The sequence below is a fragment of the Danio rerio genome, chromosome 22 (assembly GCF_049306965.1).
Source record: "Danio rerio strain Tuebingen ecotype United States chromosome 22, GRCz12tu, whole genome shotgun sequence".
NCBI classification, from domain to species: Eukaryota; Metazoa; Chordata; class Actinopteri; order Cypriniformes; family Danionidae; genus Danio; species Danio rerio.
This window is the reverse complement of record NC_133197.1, coordinates 4242359-4268640: the sequence shown is the minus strand read 5'-3', so window position 1 is coordinate 4268640 and position 26282 is coordinate 4242359. Positions and strand designations below refer to the sequence as shown.

The 26282-nt window shown below is 34.5% G+C and overlaps 1 protein-coding gene and 1 long non-coding RNA gene across 6 annotated transcripts in view; one reads left to right on the top strand and one right to left on the bottom strand.

Annotated features, from left to right (window-relative positions):
• Positions 1-26282, top strand: part of LOC141380132 (uncharacterized) — a 337436-nt gene that overhangs the window by 147486 nt on the left and 163668 nt on the right. The gene's annotated exons all lie outside the window — the stretch shown is intronic.
• mhc1uma (major histocompatibility complex class I UMA) lies at positions 22460-26263 on the bottom strand. 4 transcript variants are annotated; one of them, NM_001386843.1, is made up of 7 exons: positions 26128-26263; positions 25436-25681; positions 24402-24680; positions 23269-23586; positions 23038-23125; positions 22822-22877; positions 22460-22727 (listed from the first exon to the last, which is right to left on the bottom strand). In NM_001386843.1, the coding sequence occupies exons 1-6, from the start codon at positions 26180-26182 to the stop codon at positions 22835-22837; spliced, it is 1029 nt and encodes a 342-aa protein (NP_001373772.1). In that variant the 5' UTR covers positions 26183-26263; the 3' UTR covers positions 22460-22727; positions 22822-22834. The 4 variants fall into 4 exon arrangements, with proteins under 4 accessions (NP_001373772.1, NP_001373773.1, NP_001373774.1 ...); NM_001386844.1 differs by having other exon boundaries at positions 23038-23122; NM_001386845.1 differs by lacking the exon at positions 25436-25681.

Genomic DNA, 26282 nt, shown 5'->3' with positions numbered 1-26282 from the left:
CCTAGGCTGGTTTAAGCTGGATTTTTCAGCAGGGAAGCGAGACATTCGGGCACTCTGGGCATGCGCGTTCTAATATAAACAGGAATGTAGTGAGCTAAGCTATTAGCTACTCTACTTAAAATGTAGCTTAACTACACTAAAGCTACCACCTGGGAAATGTAGCAAGCTAAGCTAAAAGCTATAAGGCACAAGTAACTTGGCTACATCTAAGCTATTTTTGCGTTTTTTTTATTTATTTTGAAATCGAAGCAACTTAAATCCGAGTCAATCATATCCTAGTGATCAATATAACTGTCAATGAAACATGTGAGGCAGAATAGTTCAGTTCACTTATTTACTGTAAACAATATGCTGTACTAAACTGAAACAAATAGTATAACTGCTAAAACAAAACAAAAAAATCCAATAAAACCAGGTGTTACACATTTAAAATACTATAGTAAAGGGAATTTTTTTTAAATAAAATATATATATATATATATATATATATATATATATATATATATATATATACATTTATATATATATATATATATATATATATATATATATATATATATATATATATATATATATATATTAAGGGTGTCACAATCCTCCAAATCCTCGATTCGATTACATTTTCGATTCTAAAGGCACGATTCAATTCGATTTTTGATGATGAATAATTAATTAATTAATGACCAATTAATTATTTGTAGCCTACCGTTTAAACTACCTGACCTGGATGGTCTTTGTTTTACCCATAAACAAATCATACAGTAAATGAATAAAGGCAAGATACACACATAATTACCACCTGTCAATCACTTTTTCTGCGGGACTCGTGAATAGGCAGTGATCTGTGTCGTTATAATGGCGTCGGTAAAAAAGACGCAAATCCAACAGGAACCAGCCAACAGTATCTGAGGTGTTCGCTAAAATGACTAAGTACAAGTGAGTGAAAGATTGAAGCAGTCCTCTGACTGCCTGGACCTGCTGTCTCGAGCGCAAGGCTGCGTGTGTGTCTGTGTGGTCACGTGATGTGCATTTTCAGAGGTAGAGAGGAAGGAGGGCTGCTCAGAAATGCTACACGCCACTGTGGATGTCAAATCGTTGTCGTTCTAAAATGCCATTTAAAAACAAAGACAGTGTAAACAGGGCCTGAGTGTGTACTTTTCACGAGCGGATTTGCAACGGGGGCGGGCGGAGGATCGCGATGCCGGTGTTGTCTATCGGACAAACCGTACGTAATACATACATAGCAGAGCTTGCAAAACTGTTTTTTTTTTTTTTTTTGTCGACAACACGAACGTTGTCAACATAACTCACTGGAAATCCAAAATGCTTACACACCGGCGACTTCATTGAAAGAGGAGAGGGTTTAAGTTCTGTCGACGGGTCTCCTGCTTCTGCAGTTTAACAAGCACTTCAACAAGCCTGTTTTTTCCCGCTTGGCAAGCCAAGCTGAAATGGGGGTGTGGCAGCATCGACGATTCTATTTTTTGATTCGATAATCGAAATTGAGCATAAATTTTGATTGATTTTGATTAAATATCGAAATCGTGACACCCCTAATATATATATATATATATATATATATATATATATATATATATATATATATATATATATATATATATATATATATATGTATATATATTATTGCATCTTAACATGTACTTTTTGAGGTATGGTCATGAGGAATCCTGCTTCAGAAATAACTCCTCTCCCTCAGTCATCTTTCCATTAAGCAAGCAGAGGTGGCAGTAATCAACGCTCCAAAAAGTAAAACACAGTAAAACAGGAAGAGGAAGAATTTCTCATTCTAGCCATCATATGGATTTACTATCACCAACTACACACCGGCCTCACAGCTCCGTGAATGTCGGTGCCGTCACTGATCCGCGATCTGTAAATGTGGCTTGTGTGGACGCAACTGCGCTACTTGACTAATAAAATAGCTTTGCTACTAAAAAAGCTATTTGATTTAGAAAGTAGCGACGCTACCGCCAAGCTACTGAGAAATGTAGTTAAGCTAATAGCGTCTCTAATTGTAGCGACACTACTGCCCAACACTGCTAGCATGTAATCTTGAGGTATTAATATGGACTTTTTAGGTACAGTGACAGCTCGCGTACCTTTATTTCTGAGAGTGCACATTAGCCAGCTTTAGCACAAGCGCTAGTTATAAAACTTTAAAATCAAACCAAACAATGGCATAACTTTTCAAAACCAGATCAATCGAGGACAAACTCCCCATTCCCGTAAACCTTCCCGATGCTCACATCTATCTTGACAGCTCAATTCTGGCCTTTTTTAGTCTGAACGCTGCAGAAATGTGTCCTGAAAGCTTTAGGACGCCGCTAACACTCGTCAGATCTTCCCCAAAAACATGAATGTTTAATTCCTAATGGACTTTCCTCCATTGACTGCGTTCACCTGAGGGACCCGGGAGTGATTCTTTTTTCTTTCTCTCGCGTTTGATGACACACAAAAGCCTCTTCTCATTATATCGCTTCTCTCATGTAGCCTAGCCTATAGCTGTCTTTTTGAAATGTGTATATATGCTTTCACAGGAACTCCGGCTGGAAATGTGTTCATCTGAATGCGTGAAAGCCGAGAGTTATTCTGTTTGAAAGGTAAGATTTTTCTCGCAGACTGCAGAAAAAAAAGAGCATCGTGAACTGCAGAATATGCAGGAGTGTAAGTAGATGAGGACATGATGAAAAACACATTCATTTTACTGTGTTTAGTATCCCTGCTGAAAAATCCAGCTTAAACCAGCCTAGGCTGGTTGGCTGGTTTTAGCTGGTCGACCAGGCTGGTTTTAGAGGGGTTTTGGCCATTTCCAGGCTGGTTTCCAGCCATTTCCAGCCTGGTCTTAGCTGGTCAGGCTGGAAAATGACCAGCTAAAACCAGCTTGACCAGCCTGGTTTAAGCTGGACATAGCTGGTTTTGGCTGGGCTCCCTGCCTGGCTAAGTTGGTCAAGCTGGTTTTAGCTGGTCATCTCCCAGCCTGACCAGCTAAGACCAGGCTGGAAATGGCTAGAAACCAGCATGGAAGTGGCCAAAACCCCTCTAAAACCAGCCTGGTCAACCAGCTAAAACCAGCCAACCAGCCTAGGCTGGTTTAAGCGGTTTCTTTCAGCAGGTATAGCTTTATTATGACTATTTTACAGTATCACTATCCGGCCACTTTATTAGGTACAACTGCTCGTTAACGCAAATTTCTAATCAGCCAATCACATGGCAACAAATCAATGCATTTAGGCTTTTAGACATGTTCAAGACGATCTGCTGCAGTTCAAACCGAGCATCAGAATGGGGAAGAAAAGTGACTTTGAACGTGGCACGGTTGTTGGTGCCAGACGAGCTGGTCTGAGTATTTCAGAAACTGCTGATCTACTGGGATTTTCACGCATGACCATCTCTAGGGTTTACAGAGAATGGTCCGAAAAAGAGAAGATATCTAGTGAGCGGCAGTTCTGTGGGCGCAAATGCCTTGTTTATGTCAGAGGAGAATGGCCAGACTGGTTCCAGCTGATGGAAAGGCAAGAGTAACTCAAATAAGCACTCAATACAACCGAGGTCTGCAGAGGAGCATCTCTGAACACACAACCGTACAGTCATTCAGATGGCCTGTAATAATGTTTCTGACTAGTTTTGTTCACTCCTCTCCATCACATTCTCACATTTTTAATCAAATTAAGTTTATTTAATATTTATTATTAATTCCTTTAAAAAATACACATATTAATAGCAATTAAACAGTTTTGATGCTGATTTCCATCTAATGAATGCCACATTATAAGTGTAGCATTGAGACAGATGATAGTTTCAGTGTAATCTCTCAGACGTGTGTGTGTGCGTGTGTGTGTGTGTGTGTGTGTGTGTGTGTGTGTGTGTGTGTTTAGACTGATCTGAATGTGATCTTCCTCTTCTGTGGGATTGAGTCAGTCTGAGGATCAGCTTTGACTCATGATCTTCATCTGTTTTCAGTTTGAATCGCACAGATTTGTCGTGGGAGAGACGCGAGTTTGGCTCTTCATCATCTGCACTTCAACCTGAAGAAGAAGAAGAGACTCCAGCGTCAGAAAACACAAACAGCTTTACCCTTTAAAAAACAGCAGAAACGCAGACATAAACACAGGTGACTCATTTACTTCCACCTTTCCTTGCCAATCATTCATTCACTCATTCATTCATTCATTTTTTCCTTTATTTGTTGACTTATTCATTAATTAATTACTTAAATACTTTATTCATTCATGTGTTAAATCCTTCATTTGTTCATCTCTATTTACTCATTCATTCCTTTATTTATTCATTCTTTCTTTTAATCATTCATTCCTTTATTCATTTATTCATTAATTCATGTGTTAATTTATTCATTCATTCATTTGTTCATTTATTCAATCATTTCTTCCTTTATTTCTTTTTTCATTCCTTTTTTCTTCATTCATTAGTTTGTTCATTTATTCATTCATTTAGTTATTTATTCATTGCTTTATTAATTTACGCATCCTTTCTTTCATTTATTCACTCATTCATTCTTTGTGTTACATCCATTAAATAATTAATTAATTCCTTTATGCTTTATTTATTAATTAATTAATTAATTCATTCATTCATTCATTCATTTATTTTTGTTCATTAATTTATTATTTACTTCATTTGTTCTTTATTCTTTGAATAAATAAAAGCAATCAAGAAATGAGTAAAGGAACAAATTTATTAATGAAGTTATTAATTTATTCCTTTACTCATTTCTTAATTGCTTTTATTTATTTATTAATTCATTTATTCATTTGATTATTTATTTCATTAAATTATACATTAATTTATTAATCAATTCATTCGTTAATTTGTTAGTTCATTAATTTCTAAATGAATCAATTAATTATTAATTATTCATTCATTCATTCTCTCCTTTATTCGTTCATTCATTTCTTTTAATATTCATTCATTCATTCAGTCTTCATGTATGCTATAAAGAAAAAATTCTCTATACACACAATTGAAGGCATAGTTATTTGACCTCCAGTGAATTTATTTATTTATTTATGTATGTATCTATGTATGTATGTATTTATTTTTTATTATTATTTAATAATTAAAAACAAATTGTTGTTTAATAGAACAAGAACATTGTTGTAAAAATATATATATATATACACACATACATACATATATACATATATATATATATATAAATATATATATATATATATATATATATATATATATATATATATATATATATATATATATATAATATATATATATAAATATATATATATATATATATATATATATGTTTGTATATATATATATATATATATATATATATATACATAAAAATAAATATGTATATATAAATGTGTGTATATGTATATATATATATATATATATATATATATATATATATATATATATATATATATATATATATATATACACACACACATAAAAATAAATATGTATATATATATGTAAATATGTGTGTGTATATATATATATATATATATATATATGTATGTATATATATATATATATATATATATATATATATATATATATATAAATATATAAAAAAATATATATATATAAATATATGTATATATATATTTGTGTGTGTGTGTGTATGTGTATATATATATATATATATATATATATATATATATATATATATATATATATATATATATATATATATATATATATATATATATATATATATATATATATATATATATATATATATATATATATCACTTCACTTCATATCATCACTTCACTTTATAACCGTTGCACCTAAATGCAACGTTACACAAACATTGTTTCATGCTCTTTATTTTTCACCCTCAATTAGCCTGCATATTGTCCAGAGGCTCAAGGGAAATCAGGCTGTTTTCAGAGGTCAAAGGTCATCACTCCTGTCGCCTCTGAGGTATGGATTGCAATTGATTATAGTTTATTATAGTTTACATAATGAAAGTACACACCATTGATTTTTTTTTTTTTTTTTTTTGCCTAATGGATTTCTATTTATTCACCTCATTTTTAAGGCGATGCATCGCTAAAAGCTAACACTAATTTGAGGATGCTTTGAGGGCCAAAGTGTGGTCCTGTATTATTAAAAAGAAACACATCATCTAAAATATAATTTAGCTTGTGGATATTTATATATAAATTACTTCTGATTTCCATAGCTTAAATGTTAGATTTAATCTTATTCCAAAACATTGTGATTGTGATGAATGTTGTTTTTTTAATATTTGTTTTATATAGACTTATAATAAAATAAATTAAACAGTATGCATGATTGGTCTTCATCATAATATGATCATTGAAAATAATTGTAATATTAATTTAATTATTGTATTAAAAACATTATATTTATGAACTTTTACTAAATATTTAAATAGATTTTATAATAATTTAGTCCTGTAACCAAATCCACACTTGTCTAAGGCTTATATTTAACTGCACCATAATATTATATATTAATTTGGTTTAGTTTTTTTTTAAACCTTACATTTTGTTTTATTAACGTTTCATCTTTAACTTTGCAGTTTATTTTTTAGTTTTTCACAATTTTCATTTATTTTTTGTTTCATAAAACTGACTCATAACAAATATGTGGGGGCTCGTCCGGGATGTGAACAAACAATATTAGTTCTTTTTTTTTTTAACTATTAAAAATCTGTATTTTGGGGCCAAACTGTGACCATAAATCTCTTAATATGTTAGCAATTGTTTTGTTTTGTTTTGCTAATGCTACACTGAATTACAATTTAATAGGTTTGTTCAGGAAATCTTAAGGAAAATGCATTTTAGTTATTGCTACATTATCCGAAAAATATTATTACAATTAAATAATTTAGTTAATTAAAATTGCTTTCTAATATATTAAAGTTATATTGACATCTTGTGAAAACTCTTCCAGGATTTTGTGAAAATTTTGGATATTCATACATTTCCATCTGCTATTTAATCATGGAAATGATTGCTAATCATTTTAATATGAAAATTGTTATTATACACTTTATAATTATACATATTATAATACATTTTCAATTAAATTAACATTTAATATTTATTATTACAAGCTTTTTATATGTGTTTTTAATTATGGTCCATAAAATGGCTCATATTAAACTGGCGGCTCGTCTGGGATATGAACAAATGATAACACTTTATCTTTTAATAAAGTAATTAAAATTACAATTAATGAGTAATTTGGGGTCAAGCTGTAAATAATAATCAGAGTTTCCAAATATATCGGCAAATAAATAATTTTTGAGACACTTTTTTTTGGACAAAAATGCATCATAATTATATTTTTCCATTATCCTCATAATGTCTTATATTTGTTTTATTTTTATTATAAATTTCTTCATTCAAATTTTATTCATTTTGGTTTTGGCTTTTAAAATATATAAAAATAATATTGACGTTTTATGAAAACTCTTCCAAGATTTTTTTATTCATAATTTTTCAGCGACTATTTATTGATAATCATTTTATCATAAAAAAGATTACAAATAATACATAGTATGATTACTTTGTAACTTTTAGCATGTTAGCTTAAAGTTGGTCTATATTAAAATTTCTAAAAGTGTGTTTTAATAAAGGTTCATGAACTGGCTGATAAAAAAATTGGGGGCTCGTTCGGGATATGAACAAACAATAGCATTTAATTAACTTTAATAGAAAATTATACATATTCTAATTACTTTGTTAGTTTTATCCTATTAGCATGCATTTGAATTCTATAAAAAAATTCTAAAAAAGTGTTTAATTAGAGTTTATAAATGTGTGCATGAAAAAATGTGGGCTCGTCCGGGATACGAGCAAATTATATTATTGAATCTTTTAATAAAGCATTCAAAGTGAGTATTCAAATGCATCATATTCATTATTTTTGCTTAGAAAACAATCTTAAGCAGGATACTTTTAAAAGGTACATCAATTGGTTTTAGCATATTGTCATACATTTGATCTGTCTAAAAATTCACAAATTAGGGTGATTAGGGTTATAATTAGGGTTCATGAAAAATGGGGGCTCGTCCGGGATATGAGCGAATGATAGCATCAGATCTTTTAATAAAGTATTTAAAATTAGCATTATGAGTATTAAAAATGCATCATATTCATTATTTTTGCTTTAAAAACAATCTTAAAATGACACTTTTAAATTTACAGAAATAAAACTTTTAGCATACATTCAGTCTATAATAACATTTCTAAAAGTGTGTTTTAATAAGGGTTTGTGAACTTGCACATAAAAAAAATACGGACTCGTCCGGAATATAAATGAATGATGGTATCAAATCTTTTAATTAAGCATTTAAAATGAGTATTATAATAATAAAAATGCATCATATTCATTAATTTTTGCTCAGAAAACAATCTTAAACAGGACACTTTAAAATGTAAATGAATTTGTTTTAGCCTATTAGCACACGTTTGGTCTAAATAAAAACTTATAAATTAGGGTGATTAGGGTTATAGTTAGGGTTTATGGGAAAAAATGGGGGCTCTTCCGGCATATGAGCGAATGATATTATCAGATCTTTTAATAAAGCATTTGAAATAAGCATTATGAGTATTAAAAATGCATCTTATTCATTATTTTAACTCAAAAACAATACTAAAATGACACTTTTAAATTTACAGAAATAAAAGTTTTAGCATACATTCAGTCTATAATAACATTTCTGAAAGTGTGTTTTACTTAGGGTTTGTGAACTTGAACAAAAAATAGTATCAAATCTTTTAATTAAGCATTTAAAATAAGTATTATACAGTTTAAAATGCATCATATTTATTCATTTATGCTCAGACAACAATCCTAAACAGGACACTTTAAAATGTACATAAATTGGTTTTAGCCTATTAGCATAAGTTTGGTCTGTGTAAAAAATTTAAATTAGGGTATTAGGGTTATAATTAGGGTTCATGAAAAAAATGGGGGCTCGTCCGGGATATGAGGGAATGATAGTATCAAATCTTTTAATAAAGCATTTAAAATGAGCATTATGAGTATTAAAAATGAATCTTATTTATGAATTTTTGCACAGAAAATAATCTTAAACAGGTCACTTTTTAAAATGTACAGAAACAAATAGTGCTTTGTTGCTCAAATAATTCCAGTCTGCATTCTGATTATTCCCTTGAAGTGTTGTTGTTATGTCAGGAAATCAGCTGAAACGTATAATAAACAACATAAATATGCATATAAACATGTTTACATCTATTATATGGAAACTACATCCAAACCATCTGTAGATTGGTGCAACCCCTGTGTATAAATGACTCCTGATTAGCAGAATTGCATTATTGTGATATTTTTACATGACACGTTGTGATTTAACAATATATTGTTGATTATGGGATTAAGAAATATCAGGCAGACATTGTATGAATGTAATATTTCGGCTAGAATAAAAGCAGTTTTTAATTTGTTTAAAAACATTTTAAGGTCAATATTATTAGCCCCCTTGAGCAATATTTGTTTTGGATTGTCTCCAGAACAAACCACTTTTATACAATGACTTTTTTTTCCGTCTCATTCTGACGCCATTATATTCATAGCCTCCTGTTGATATTGCAGTGGTCAGCAGTTTTGTTTTTTTTTTCTATGAGTTTTCTGACCTTCCTCCAGTCCGGCCGGCGCTCTGCTCTTCTCCATTCAGGTTTTGTCCGCTCGTGATTCATCAGCTCTGCGTTATTAAAGGCCTTTCAGTTGTTTCAAAGGTTTCCTCTTTTCCACACCAGACAGTTTCATTTCTGCCTTTTGTCCCGGACTGTATTTACGGCCGTAATTGAACAGCGACTTGAGCCGCGGATATGAAAAATGGGGCTCTTTTAAATGCTAATCAGCGTGGTTAACACACAGCTCCTGCTTGCCTGGCAAAAATAATTGTGCAAATATACATGAAAAACTGCAGCGGTTGTTTAAAGATGCTGCTGCAGTGTGTCTGAGAGGCTAAACAGACACGATTATTCTCATAGTTAGCAGGAACAGTGATCATACGGACTAATATTCATACTTCTGAAGAGATTCAGTGTTGATTTAGTTAGCAGAACCACAAATATTTACACTCCTGAAGAAATTCAGTGTTGTTTTAGTCAGCAGAACCACAAATATTTACACTCATGAAGAGATTCAGTGTTGTTTTAGTTAGCAGAACCACACATATTTACACTTCTGAAGAGATTCAGTGTTGATTTAGTTAGCAGAACCACAAATATTTACACTCCTGAAGAAATTCAGTGTTGTTTTAGTCAGCAGAACCACAAATATTTACACTCATGAAGAGATTCAGTGTTGTTTTAGTCAGCAGAACCACACATATTTACACTCCTGAAGAGATTCAGTGTTGATTTAGTTAGCAGAACCACAAATATTTACACTCCTGAAGAAATTCAGTGTTGTTTTAGTCAGCAGAACCACAAATATTTACACTCATGAAGAGATTCAGTGTTGTTTTAGTTAGCAGAACCACACATATTTACACTTCTGAAGAGATTCAGTGTTGATTTAGTTATCAGAACCACAAATATTTACACTCCTGAAGAGATTCAGTGTTGTTTTAGTTAGCAGAACCACAAATATTTAACCTCATGAAGAGATTCAGTGTTGATTTAGTCAGCAGAACCACAAATATTTACACTCATGAAGAGATTCAGTGTTGATTTAGTCAGCAGAACCACACATATTTACACTTCTGAAGAGATTCAGTGTTGATTTAGTTATCAGAACCACAAATATTTACACTCATGAAGAGATTCAGTGTTGTTTTAGTTATCAGAACCACACATATTTACACTCATGAAGAGATTCAGTGTTGATTTAGTTAGCAGAACCACAAATATTTACACTCATGAAGAGATTCAGTGTTGTTTTAGTTATCAGAACCACAAATATTTACACTCATGAAGAGATTCAGTGTTGTTTTAGTTATCAGAACCACACATATTTACACTCATGAAGAGATTCAGTGTTGATTTAGTTAGCAGAACCACAAATATTTACACTCCTGAAGAGATTCAGTGTTGATTTAGTCAGCAGAATCACACATATTTACACTTCTGAAGAGATTCAGTGTTGTTTTAGTCAGCAGATCCACACACAGTGCATTCGGATAGTATTCATAGAATTTAGAGGAAGTAAATTAATTTAATCCATTTTGGAATAAGGCTGTAACATAAACAAAAGTGGAATAAGTGAAGCGCTATCAATACTTTCCGAACACACTGTTTTATGTTGATAGTATTAAAACAAAGAAAACAATCTCAAGTTGTTGTTTTAAAGTTATATATACCATGATTTTACCAGTTCGGCCCACTTGGTAATGGATTTCCTCCATGTGGCCCCTCAGCTAAAATGAGTTTGACACCCCTGCTTTACATTTAAAAAAAATATATTTTCTGAAAATCATTTTAGCTTGTAATAAGTAAATATGTAATTTTAAATGTATATTAAAATGCTCTAATATTGTATTTTTCAAATAATTGTTCTCAAATTATGGTAGTTGTATTATTATAAGCCTAACAGCTAAACTGAATTGTAATAATTTCATAAGTAAATGTAATTTTGCTATTATATTTGACACTTTAGTTGCCAAAGAATTCAGGTTGTGGATTTATTGTATCATTTATCTAAATTAGCCTATATGCAAATCAGCAAAAGCAATCATATAAAGTTAAAGTTTATGTTTGATTCTTTCCGAGAACACTGATATAATCTTATGTTATAATGAGGCTTAAGGTTTGTGCAACATTTTCGTAATTGCCCTGCGTAAAATAAAACTGTCTAACGAAATCTTGGTGTCTGCTTTTAAGATTAAACAAGCATTTCTTACCAAGTTAAAAAGCCAGAAATGCTTATTACATTGGCCAATATGTAAATGTCCCAGCTGAATAGGGATCTGAACTCAATCTTGCATCAGCTGAAGTCATTAAAGCGGCGGGGGAAACTTATTGCGTTTTGCCGAACACATGATGAAAATAAACCGTTTCCTGTCCAGAATAACGTGGCTGTGATGGAGCGGCAGTGACTCTGCAGAATAACAGCGGATCTGTCTTGATGTCTTGTTATTTTGGTGATTTGTGAATCTGTTCACTGCTCCAGACGTCACTTTTTCTCTTTGACTAGCTGGAAACTGGCGGAGCTTGAGCCGTCGGTGCGGTTTATATTGGCTTCAGGTTCACTGACACCTGTCACACGCCGTCTTTGTCTTGAGGTAGAATACGAGTCACACTTTAGCATTAGCCAAACAAAAAATTCCAAAAAGCCTGAAGGCATGTTTGTTTGGAGTGTCTGGAGATGCAGAAACATGGCCAAACCTGAGATATTCAGCCTTCTAGAGTCAAAAAATGAAGCCTGGGTTGGAGCTGCCCTGCTGAAAAATCCAGCTTAAACCAGCCTAGGATGATTGGCTGGTTTTAGTTGGTTGACCAGACTGGTTTAGAGGGGTTTTGGCCATTTCCAGCTTGACCAGTCTGGAAGCACTGCCAAAACCAGCTATGTCCAGCTTAAACCAGGCTGGTTTTAGCTGGTTTTTGCTGGTCATTTTCCTTAGACTAGGCTGGAAATGGCTGTAAACCAGCCTGGAAATGGCCAAAACCACTCTAAAACCAGGCTGGTCGATCAGCTAAAACCTGCCAACCAGCTTGGGCTGGTTTAAGCTGGATTTTTCACCAGGGTGTAGTTAGCAAACATGCTTGGTAGCAACACCTGAAGGCTTTGGCAACTAAGCATATCTGTTTTTGAATTTTATTGTAGATGCTATAGCTAAACATTGCATAAACAAGTAGCTTAGTTGACGTACAACTTGGTATTTAGCTGGCATTTAAGTAGCCTATGTTGTATTTATTTAGCATTAGCCAAACAAAGAAACTTAAAAAGCCCACAGGCATGTTTGTTTGGAGTGTCTGTAGATACAGAAACATGGCCAAACCTGAGATATTAGGCCTTTTAGAGTCGAAAAATGAAGCCTGAGTTGGAGCTGTAGCTTAGCCGTTAGCAAACATGCTTGCAAACAACTTAGCATAAATTGGTTTTTAGTGTTTTCGGGTTTCATCTTAAATGCTGTAGTCAAACATTGCATAAACAAGTAGCTAAATCGATGTAACAAGTTAATATTTAAGTGATAAAGTAGCCTATATTGTTTTTATTTAGCATTAGCCAAAAATAAATAAATAAATAAATAAATCTCAAAACACCTGAAGGCATAATTGTATGGAGTGCCCTTAAGATACAGAAACATGGCCAAACTTAAAGTATTCAGCCTTCTAAAGTCAAAAAACAAAACCTGAGTTAGCGCTGTAGCTTAGCATTTTGCAAACATGCTTGCGAACATCCCCAAGGGCTTTAGCAACTAAGCATATCTGTTTTTGGTGTATTCACATTTTATCGTAAATGCTAGCATAAACTATTAGCTTAATCGATGTACAAGTTGCTATATATTGTTTTTAACCCTTAGCCATAATTTATTTTTAGCCATTTAGCATTAACAGCAATTTAGAATAGCTGTTGTCTTCAAATGACGTTAACTGAGTGACTTGAAGTTTGTACATTAAAAATAGCTTTCAACGTCAGAGCTGGTTTATTTTTTGATAGCATGAGTTTTTGCACAACATTTTAGCTGTTTAACTTGTGGCATACCATTAGCCAAAACAACAAATTACATAAAATTCTAGAGATATTATAGTGTCAAAGTATTATAACAGCTTAGCAGTTAGCAAATGTGCATGTTAGCGGTTTCACAGGGCTTTCCCTGCTGAAAAATCCAGCTTAAACCAGCCTAGGCTGGTTGGCTGGCTTTAGCTGGTTGACCAGCCTGGTTTTAGAGGGGTTTTGGCCATTTCCAGGCTGGTGTTAGCTGGTCAGGCTGGAAAATGACCAGCTAAATCCAGCTAAAACCAGCTTGACCAGCCTGGTTTAAACTGGACATAGCTGGTTTTGGCTGGACTTCCAGCCTGGCTATGCTGGTCAAGCTGGTTTTTATCTCCCAGCCTGACCAGCTAGGACCACGCTGGAAATGGCCAAAACCCCTCTAAAACCAGGCTGGTCAACCAGCTAAAACCAGCCAACCAGCCAAAACCAGCCAACCAGCCTAGGCTGGTTTAAGCTGGATTTTTCTGTAGGGTTATAACAGAGAATAAATCAGTTTTTGACATTTATTTTGAAAGCTGAACATATGAAAGTAGCTAAAACACTGCTAGGCTACGTGCTAAATGTAGTCAGCTAACAATCATTTAGTGTTGACTTTCATTTATTGAATAATGTGAAATTACCCGTGATTTCTTTCCATGTGTCTCTTTATTTAGTCTTTTAAAAATGTCTATCTTTTCTGTTTTTGTTAGCATGCGCATCATTCATTCATGTACCACAGTCACACATGCTATTTTAGCATTAGCACAAAAGCCTACACTTCCTTTAGAAGCCTTCAAATGTCAAATTCCTCCATGAAGAGAGTAATAAACATCAGAACATAGCTGCTAGCATCTCTGAATCCTATCAGAAAGCATGCTAAGATATTTCCCGCGTCTTCTGTGATGATCGCGGCGTGTGGGCGAACGCTGAAACGCTTCCCGGAGATTTTTTCTTCCCCACTCATAATGAATGGCTCTTGTATGATCAGGCAGATTAGCATGGCTGAATCTTAATTCTCGTGTCGAGGGGAATGTGGGGTAATTGTTTGTACACTAATCATGTTCACCAGTGTGTGGGTGCACATTTACACTTCTGCATGAGTCGTGTTATTAATCAAAGGCTTGAGTTGGCCCGGTTAGCCTCAGAAAGCTCATGCTAGCACACTAACAGGTCTTGGTAGTGCAACGACTTATGATGCCTGAGGCAGTAGTGAGCAAAACAAATCATCCATCATGGCTAAAACCGTGCTGTGAGACTGAGACTCTGAGGCTTTCAGGGGGAAATCAGCTGGGCTTTTGATAACCTTAGCAGGATGCTAATACAGGAATGCACATGCTAATTGATTGTATAGATGTATGTGCTGTTAAATCCTTCCATGGGCTGTTTTTAGGGTGTTTGCTGTCAGATTTGTCTAGAGCAGGCCAGTTAAAGTTAGGTAAGCTATCAACAGTGGTGCAAAGTAACAAATTACAAATACTCAAAACTACTGTAATTGATACATTTTAGTGCAGTATCTGTATTTTTACTCCACTGTTTTCCTTCAACCTGCAGTCTCTACTTATTTATTTATTTATTTTTTGTCTATGGGGATTAGAAAAATCAGTCCTGCAATTCCCGTCTAATCAAATCATGCATAGAAGATAAATCACATCACAATGAACTACCTCAAGACATGGGCGATTTATAAATGCAGCAAACCGTTTAGAAGCATTAAAAGTGTCCAAAAAGATTTCCAAAATCTTTACACGGATTGACCAAGAGGCTGTTTAGATGCATGTCACTGATGAGAAGATGACGGATGTTTACTGTATGATGACTGAAATGGCGTTAAACACCCAGCAGGCACAAGACGCAGGGCCGGCGCATCCATAGAGGCGACCTAGGCGGCCGCCTAGGGCAGCAGTATAGAGAGGGCGGCATCCCCGACACCTCCCTTACCACCCGCGTCCTCAGTTATGTCCGCGACACCTCCCTCACCACCCGCGTCCTCAAATATATTCGCGCATAGACGACAGAATAGAGAGGGCGGCGTCAGCGACACCTGCATCAGCACCCGCGTGTCCTGTTATATCGTGCATAGGGCGGCAAAATAGAGAGCGCAGTGTCCGCGACACCTCCCTCTCCCCCTCCCTCAGCACCCGCGCGTCCTCAGTTATATCCGCGCATAGTGCGCTGGAAAAGAGGTCCGCGACACCTCACTTCATTTTCATAACCGGTCACTTACGTTTTCACATTGGGATTGAGGGCGGCATGATCGTTCTCTGCCTAGAGCGGCATTTCAGCTTGCTCCGGCCCTGACAAGACGTCAACATGTTGTTAGATTGACGTTGTACCTCAAGGTCGTGTGGACGTTGCGATTTGTTTAGAAATGAAAATCAGTTTGATGTCAGAACTCAATGTCCGGCTGACGCAAATGTAAAACGTCCAACCTAAAATACACCAAATATTAACATCTAATGATGTTACAGCTTGACATCATGTGGACGTTACCACTATGACGTCTATAAGACGCTGGATTTTGGTTGCAATACCAGTAGAAAAAAAATAACAGTATTTGACGTCAATATGATGTTGGTTTAGGAAGTTGGCTCAACGTTTTTGGTCACATTCCAACACAACCTGAAATCAACCAAATATCAACATCTAATGATGTTACATCTTGACACCGTGTGGATGTTACCACTATGACGTCTATCAGACATTGGATTTTGGTTGCCATACCTGATAAACAAATGTCAATATTTGACACCAATATGATTAAAGATGTTGGCTCGGCATTGGATTTTGTGCACTTTCCAACACAACCTAAAATCAACCAAATATCAACGTCTAACGATCATACTGCTTGATACCGTGCGAACGTTACCACTATGACGTCAATTAGACATTGGACTTTGGTTGCTATACCAGAAGAAAAAAAAAACAGTATCAGGCGTCAATATGATGTTGGTTTAGGACGTTGTATCGCCGTTGGATTTTGGTCACATTCCAACATGTTCTGAAATCAACCAAATATCAACATCTAATGATGTTACAGCTTGACACCGTGTGGATGTTAGCACTATGACATATATCAGACATTGGATTTTGGTTGCCATACCTGACGTATAAATGTCAGTATTTGACATCAATATGATTAATAATGTTTACTCGACATTGGATTTTGGTCAGTTTCCAACACAACCTAAAATCAACCAAATATCAACGTCTAACGATGTTACAGCTTGACGTTGTGTGGACGTTACCACTATGACGTCTATCAGACATTGGATTTTGGTTTCTATACCAGATGAAAAAAATAAGAGTACTTGACTTAAATATGACGTTGGTTTAAGATGTTGGCTTGACGTTGGATTTTGGTCACATGGTCGCACTTTATTTTGATGGTCCGCTTGTTACACTGCATCTACATGTCAACAATTTAGATTATAAGTAGACCGTTATGTTGGGGTTAGTGCAAGTTGACGTACTTGAAAAGATTCTTATAGTCAGTTAAATGTCTGTTGAAGGAGCAGTATTAACAGATATTAAGCAGACAGTCTAATACTCAAATGCACCATCAAAATAAAGTGTTACCGGTCACATTCCAACACATCCTAAAATCAACCAAATATTAACGTCTAATGATGTTACAGCTTGACGTTGTGTGGATGTCACCACTATGACGTCTATCAGATGTTAGATTTTGGTTGCCATACCTGATGAATAAATATCAGTATTAGACACCTATATGATTAAAGATATCGGCTCGACATTGGATTTTGGTCACTTTCCAACACATCCTAAAATCCACCAAATATCAACGTCATTTGACATTGTTAATGGTGATCAAAACTACATTGTCCTTGGATGCTAACTAGACATTGAATTTTGGTCACCTGATAACACAACCTACATCTAACTTAATATTAATGCCTTATGATGATGTGTATATGATTTTTCAGTCCACTCTTTGTGAATCTCCCCCACATTTTTGAATGGATTTGTTGCATATTTCTCTCCAGTGTGCGGTTATCCCTGTTGCTTGTACACTTGTTTTCTACCACATCTTTTCCTTCCCTTAACCTCTCTATTAATGTGCTCGGACACAGAGCTCTGCGAACAGCTCTTCTGCAATGACCTTTTGTGTCTTGCCCTCCTTATGCAGGTGTCAATGGTCGTCTTTTAGACAACTGTCAAATCAGCCGTCTTCCCCATGATTGTGTTGCCCAGAAATATACTGAGAGACCATTTAAAAGCAGATTTTTTTTAGTTCATCAGCCAGGGGTTCGTTCTTCGTACGTGGATTACTCAATTAGCTGGATTTGGGTATCGACGATTTGACACGATCCATGTTCCAAACTCATCTGAGACTTGTTGTCATAGCAAGAGTTTTAGTAGCTCAAACCTGCTTGGGAGCAGGTTCTAAAATGTGCAAAATTAATTCAACCCAATCCCGGGAGGTACGTATTTGTGCAGTTTTTATTTTCGCAAATCCGCGAGAGTCCACTGTGCACGCTTTTTCACATTTCAAATGTCTCTCGAGTGCTGTTCGCGCCCGCGCTGTTTTCGCGTGAGCCCACCAGAGGCCGCTGTCCGTTTGTCTGACTGAATGATTGACTGGGCGACCGGCCAATTGGCTGACCCACCCTCCTCCTCCTTCCCTAAACCCCACCAATTTTACCGATTGACCCGCCCACCCACTCACATCCCCAAACCCAAACGACAATTCAGAAAAGCCGTCCAGAAAAAGAAAAGTCCTTGACTGATTTTTTTCTTACGACGTTTTTGGATTTCATTACGTTCTCACCCTGTTATGAACTCGTTCGCTTTATTTTTTGGATTCTGTTTTTGTCTTATCTGGAACCGCTCTTCCCCGGACTTGAACCCGGTCGCCGTGGTCAACTCCTCCTCTCTGCCTCTGAAGTCTGCGACGTACACCATGAGCTGACTGGACAAACTGGTTTTGATGGGAAAGCCCTCCACACAGAGGTAAGTTGTCAGCTGGCAAGCACGAAAGGGAACAGCGTCATACCGCCCTGTAGCGTTCGCTTTAAAAAAACGAGATGCAGCCATATGTAACTCCCGGGATGTATTTTGTGGTCTCCAGAAACGTCCACGGGACTACATTTTCAGAATGAGCCTGGATAAATTAATTTATAGTTATTCCTTAAGCCAATTAAAAAAACACTTGAGTAGGCCTATGGGCTACTATAATAAATCTTTTCTAAATGTAAAACTAAATACATTGATATGCATTGAAATACATGATGAATACTCTTGACACATGAAAGCCTACAGCCCACAACAAATGTCGAAAAATCTTTGCGCATCATATTTGACAAACCGTTTACTGCTCATTCTATGTAATTTAGCTCACATGGATAATAGAATATTAATCAGATGATGTCATTACGCTGCTGTGCCATCAGCCAATCATTGCATTGCTGATCATGATTTCGAGGATCGATAGATCTGTCCTTCACAACACACGCAGCGATCTCAGATCAGTTTATCCAGACATTTTAATCTGATTCATAAACTTGTTTGAAGAACCAAATTAGCCAGAGATCAGTTATCAAGATTAACAGATCCAGGATCTGCTAAATCATCTTAGATCATTTAAGGGAGTTACAAAAAATGGACCCCTGGTGTCTTCAGTACTGAAACTGTTCACATTGTTCTCATTTTCTGAGATATTGAATTTAGAGTTGAATTGAATTCAAATAAAATGCTCGACTCCTTATTGAGGTCTTTATGAAGCAAAATGATCAGTCTGTGCAAGAAACTGAATATTCTGTGCAGAATGATTACTTCATTCTTTTTCACATTATAAAACCTCAATGTATGGTCAGGAGCCTTGTGTATTGATTTTATTTTCCTTGTATATGTTTTTGTTTGACTTTAAAAGTGTCAGTAGCAGCCATTGACTTGCATTATATTCATCACCAAGGACCACAGCTTCAGCTAAAAAAATACAAATAAAAAATAAATCTTTAAAGTTTTATTGAAGATAAAATGACACCTGTATTTTGTATGGGTAAGCCAAAAGCTTTTTAAAGATTTAGAAACCCTTTGAATTAAAAGACAGAGACATTGTTTGCATCTGTTTATCAGTTTTATGGTAATGTAAGGAATACAATGAATGCAATATTACAGAATCTACAAAGCATATACAATTACAAAATACTACTTTTAATGATAAAAAAAATTCGATTTTTTGATTGCTACACAGATGAAAAGTAAATATACTCTATGTATACTACCTGGCAAAAATTTCAGGATCAACAAATCATAACTTGACTTCTAGTTGATCATTTGGTATCAGAAGTGGCTTATATGAAAGGAAAAGGCCTCTAGATAACGCTTATTTTACCAAAATAAAATATGATCATGCCTTAATTTGAGAATGATTTCATTAGAACAGTAATGTCTGATTTGCTTAGACAAAAGTCTCATCACTGAACAGAAATAATGTCCAGTATAGAATATAAAGTCCTGCTGCAGTGGAGACAGAATGAATATTGTGTCTGACTCCATCATGAGCTTGGAGGACTGCATCCATACATCTCTGACATGATCCAAATCACTGATTAATAAAGTCATCTGGAATAGCAAAGAAAGTGTTCCTGCAGGACTCCCAGAGTTTATCAAGACTCTTTCATCTTCAGCGGCTCCTCCTTCATCTTACCCCAGCCATGCTCAATGATGTTTATGTCTGGTGACTGGGCTGGCCAATGCTGGAGCACCTTGACCTTTAGAAGGTTTGATGTGGAGGCTGAAGTATGAGAAGGAGCGCTATCCTGCAGAAGAACTTGCCCTCTCCTGTGGTTTGTAATGTAGTGGGCATCACAAATGTCTTGATACCTCAGACTGTTGATGTTGATCATCCACTCTGCAGATCTCTTGCATGCTCCCATACTGAATGTAACCCCAAACCATGATTGTTCCTTCTCCAAACTTGACTGCATGCTGTTAGAATCTTGCGTCCATGCTGGTTCCAGCAGGTCTTCTGCAGTATTAGTAATGATTGGGATGCAGTTTAACAGATGATTCATCAGAAAAATCAACCTTCTGACACTTCCAACTGATCAACTAGACGTCAAGTTATTATTTGTTGCTCTTACAACTGGGATTGACAGCAAGACTTTTGTCAGATTGTCACTGTGCTCATTGGGACTTTCAATTCTGCAGAAATATTTCTTTCTCCTTCCCCAGATCTGTGCATTGATGCAATCCTGTATTTGCGATCTAAAGGCAATTCCTTGAACTTCATTGCTCGGTTTGTGCTCGGAGACTGATTGTATCACTCACCTTTCAGTTGTTTAAAACATTTATGAGTTTCTTCCTGCTTTTAAAATATGTTAATATCTCAGAAAAGTAGATATTTTGAGGAACACTGGAAACCTATAAGCATTGACTTCCATAGTGTTTGTTTTTCCTACTATTGACCTTATTCTAAAATGCGGAAGTGCGTTCGTTTTCGCGTTTTTTTAAAACCTCCGATTCAGTCGTCTATGGGAGAAATGACTAGGAATAATAAACAACAGAATAGCTTTGCTTCAAACTCACTGGGGACATTTCTTTCAAATTTCACTGAAAAAAATAGGTTTTGTTTTTAGTAAATTTAGTAAATTTAGACAATATCAACTAGACTGATGTCAGACTTTATTTTTTAAGCTTTTTTATGTCAAAATTATTGTCTCTCTTATTAGTTTTTTTCCCCAAACGGTGTTAAAAAGAGCAAGGATTTTTTTTATTCCTATTATAGTTTTACTATTACAGTTATTCCTATTATAGTTTTTCTTCTGAAAAACGTCTTATTTCAGTTTGAATTATATCAGATTTTATTTTAGCATTTTTAAAAACCGTTTGGTCAATATTATCAGCCCCATTAATATATATTTTCCTATTATTGTAAAACCATCATTATACAATAATTTGCTTAATTACTCTAACTTGACTAATTTAAAAAAAAAAATCTTTCCGTTAAACACAAACTGAAGAAAAAATATATAGGGTAAAAATGATTCAAGGGTTAATAATTCTCACTTTTCTATATTTGTACAAAATTTCACCAGTATACAAAATAAACCAAAAATGAATTTTACTCAAACACAAATTTGTCAGTCAAAGTGACAGGATCTTTGACCTGCATTAAATGATTCAAGGACCAAGGTTTAAAAAAAATTGTTTTACTGAATAAAATAAATCTAAATCCTGAATAGCCTGAGCATGAGAAAATTAACAGCAGACATTTTGAGTGAACATCCCTATTTGCCGCAAAGACAGAGACATCTCTGACAATGACAACTCATGACAAATGTATAATTTAAAGTATATATTTTAATAGTTCTACTTTTATAATTGATACTATGGTATAATTAAAACTCTATAGTTTTAATATTACTATAAAATCAGTTTTTACAACAAAATACTGTACATATATACACAGACAGTAATAGATTTAAACACAAATATATATATATATATATATATATATATATATATATATATATATATATATATATATATTACAAAAAATTTAATAAATATGTATTATTTATTTTTTCATTCTTTTTTTCCGTCTTAGTCCCTTTATTAATCTGGGGTTGCCACATCGAAATGAACCACCAACTTATCCAGCATATGTTTTACGCAGCGGATGCCCTTCCAGCTGCAACCCATTACTGGTAAACACCCATACACTCTCATTCTCTCTCACACACACTACGGACAATTTTAGTTTACCCAATTCACCTAGAGCACTTGTCTTTGGACTTATGGGGAAAACCAGAGCCTTGGGACTGGGAAAAACATTTTTTTACATGCATTGTCAAAATCATACTGATCCCAAACTTTTGACTGTTAATATATGTTCAACCTCTATGAATAAACCCACATTGACTTTTTAAGAGCAGCTTCAGAAAACATTGCTTTCCTAAACAGACAATGGGAAAATCACTCAATCAGTGAGAAACTCAGAGGATTCTGAGAAGTGATGGTGTGTCTTTCTTGTTTGGCTGTCTGCACAGAAGGGGCTTTAATTTTGTAATTGGTAGACTTTTCACAGGGGATTTACACCGCTTCTTGTAGTCTGTAAAATAAGATAAAGAGATAACTGTAATGAAGTATAACATTCAGATATTTTACACACCACCAATAGCAGGGGTGGACTGCTCCTCACTTACCAATCGCCGCAGCTTAGTTGGCATTTTCCAGGTGAAAACACTGTCCCAGTCTGCAACTGACCAATAGTATTTATTTGAAATCATTTTTAAGAGACAAAAAAAAAGCATGTGAATTAAACACCAGTGGGTTCACTGTTACTGTTTTTTTTCACTGTTACAAACAAAAATACTTGCACCCTTGATAAGAATTATCTCATAACAGGCCTGTATACTTACTTCTGGTGACAACTCATCCACCACAAAATCAGTGATACAACCAAAACTACCACAATAATAGGTACAAGAATTGATGTTGATGAATCTGCTGAAAAATGAAATGCATACATATTAATAATGACAGCCAAAATGCCTGAACAAAGAAACCCAAAACAAAAACAGAAAGAATAAAAAGCAAATCCATCCTGTTTTTTTTTTTAATAGTTGCCTTCTGTTATTAATCCAACCTACATGCAGTAATACTCATCTCACTGTAGTTACTCTTGATCTCCTCCTCAGTCAAATTCCTCCGAATGGTCTTTTCCATGTACCTCACCACACAAGTGTACTGCTCCTTCCTCCAGTATTGTAAAGAAACTCTTAGAGTTACAGTTCTCTGGAAGGTTCCATCTTCATTTGGCAAAATTTCTCCAGACTTTAACAAAGCTGAATTGCTTACTTCCTGTCCATTCTTCATCCACAATATGACAATGTTATTGGAGTAAAACCCTGTGACATGACATTTCACATCTGAATTTGGGCTCTTCTGCAACAGAAACATTTTCGGCGCTAAAAGAAAACACAGAACAGATTAAAACTGAGAACAGAGAAACAAATACACAGTATTTTTTCCCAGTTTAACTTTATAACAGGTCTATTAAAGGGCACCTGTTTTGCCCATTTTACAAGTTGTAAGACAAGACTTTTGTGTCTCCAGAATGAAAAAATAGCCTGTGGCTTTAAATGCAAATGAGCTGCTTCTCCCCGCCCACCATTCCCACGTGCTTATAAACTGCAGTCAGTGACAGAGACAGACCCGGATAAAGCTGAAATACAGCTCATTAGTCAAAAATACCAAATAAGTTTATTTGATGTATTTGTGGTGGAGTTTATTCAAGCTTTTCTGAAATCTCAGTGGGCAGGGGAAACTGCACTCCTAGGTCACGTTGTGGTGGTCCCCAAAATCACAGGGATTTGGATGTCAGGAATTTAAAAAAAAGAAGCTTCTATCACCCCAATATGTCTAAGGACACACTAACACACAGTTCTGTCCAAACAGCTTACAAGAGTTTATTTTCATCATAGGTGCCCTTTAAGCAATATTGAACAAATGCTCTTCATCAGTGAAGTGGTCCCTAAGCACACTTGCAGCCAATAAGAGTGAAGTGATGTGTCTACTAATGTTAGAGAAGATTTTAAAAGACATGTGGATTATGGGTGTGTTTGTTTTGGTTGTTTCAAATATCAACATCGTCTGACAAAATTAGCTTACTGCATTATTGATACATTTATCCTGCTCTGTTTTTAGCGATGTTTATCAGGGATCTGCATATGCAAGAAATATATAATCAAGTGTCTCGTACGTTAATTATTTTCATACATACCTGTTCCTCCAAAGGCATTTTTAGTGAAAACTAAGAACTCTATCAGCCAGTAAATACATCCAAGTTTATAGTACTCTTTTAGTGTTTTATTCTGTTCTCTGTCATTGTTCCACTTCTTCACTATATATTTTGCCTTTGATACAGATGCTCTGTATTTGATTTTCTTCACATCTAGTGTGATAAAATCATCTCCGTCATATGCATAATCATGAAACTCATCATGGTAATTGGTTTTATCTTCCCAGGAACATCCATGCCTCCCCTGATATGTATGAGCACCTAAAATAGAGAGAGGAATGCACTACTTTATTTGTCTATAGAGGATTACTTTAAATACAAAAAGTATTGTTTAAAAATAAAATGTTTCTCCGATTGATGTTGCGATCAACTGTGGTGATAAACTTTTACATCATAAAACCCATTAAGATTTTTCAAATCGGTCTGACAAAAGGGCAAGTTTTAGACCATTACTAACAGACTTGAATGCCTTTTATCACTGGAGTCTTTAGTTCAAAAAGGTAATCTTAAATCTCAAAAATTAAAACCAAAAAGATTTTCTCTAAATAGCAAATGTTATCAAAAACTGTTACAATTTTGACTTGCTAATCACTAGCCAGGCTTTGGGTTTCTGGCATCTCCTATACTAAACAAAACTGATATGTTCTGGCATCTATGGCTAGCATGATGAATATCTCAAAGATTGATGCTACATTTTGTCCAACTAAGCATGTGAATGGATGGAGACAGATGGCGTGTGCTTTGGTTGCAGTCTAAAACATTTTCTACAACAAACAAAATACTTTTTATGATTATGCCTAGTGTGTCAATTTGTCGATGCAATTTTAATAATATATTTTTTTATAAATTTACTGTCATTATATTATTTCTTATAGACATATAAGCGAGGGTTTTCACAGCATGACCAATAGTTTTATATTACTTTCACTGTTATATGGCATTGTGTTTTCTAACTTATAACAATAATTGAACAAATCTGATAAAAGTTACTTTCAAAAGATCAAGGATTATCTCACCATTTGACTGAGGAAATTGCTCAATTAGGTCATGCATATTGTTGTTGTATGTCCTTTGCACCGTTTCAATCAATGTGTCTACTTTCCAAGGTGTTTTAGATTTAATTTGCTCATTCCAGTCCTGTTTTGGAACCAGTGTCTTCGTATTTTTGTCATAATGACCAATCTGTTGTCCATCCAGTGTCGCTGCTGCAAAAAACGTCTGGTTTCCCATTGCTGTGTATGTAACCACAAATGTGTGTAGCTCTAAAAAATAAAAAAAAATAAAAAATAATATATATATATATATATATATATATATATATATATATATATATATATATATATATATATATATATATATATATATTATACACAACACAAGAAACCACAACATAAATCTGGAAAAGACTAACAACCTATGTTATACATCATTAAAACAAATTACCAAGTGACACAAAGAAGTTTTTCATTTTAATTTTGAATCATTACTTTCCCACAACACCACTATATTTCACTAAACCTTGAGAAAAAACACACCTGCACAGCTTTACATTACATTACACATGTATATTTTTAGTCATTTCTACACTTAGACTTGGAAAATACTGGGTGAAAAAAAATATCTGAAAGAAACATCGAAAGTTCAACACATGGAAGAAGCTAAAGGTTAATGCTAACAATTTGATGTATGAATTCAAAGTCAATCTTACCTGAGTAAACAAAAGGCAAGTTGAAGAAAAAAATTATAAACTTCATTATGGACATAAAGCCATAATCTTGACTGACTTCATTTAGCAGCTGTCGTCAAAGAGAAATGTAAATCTTTTGACCACACCTAAATTGCCAGGAAAAACCAGTTTCTGAA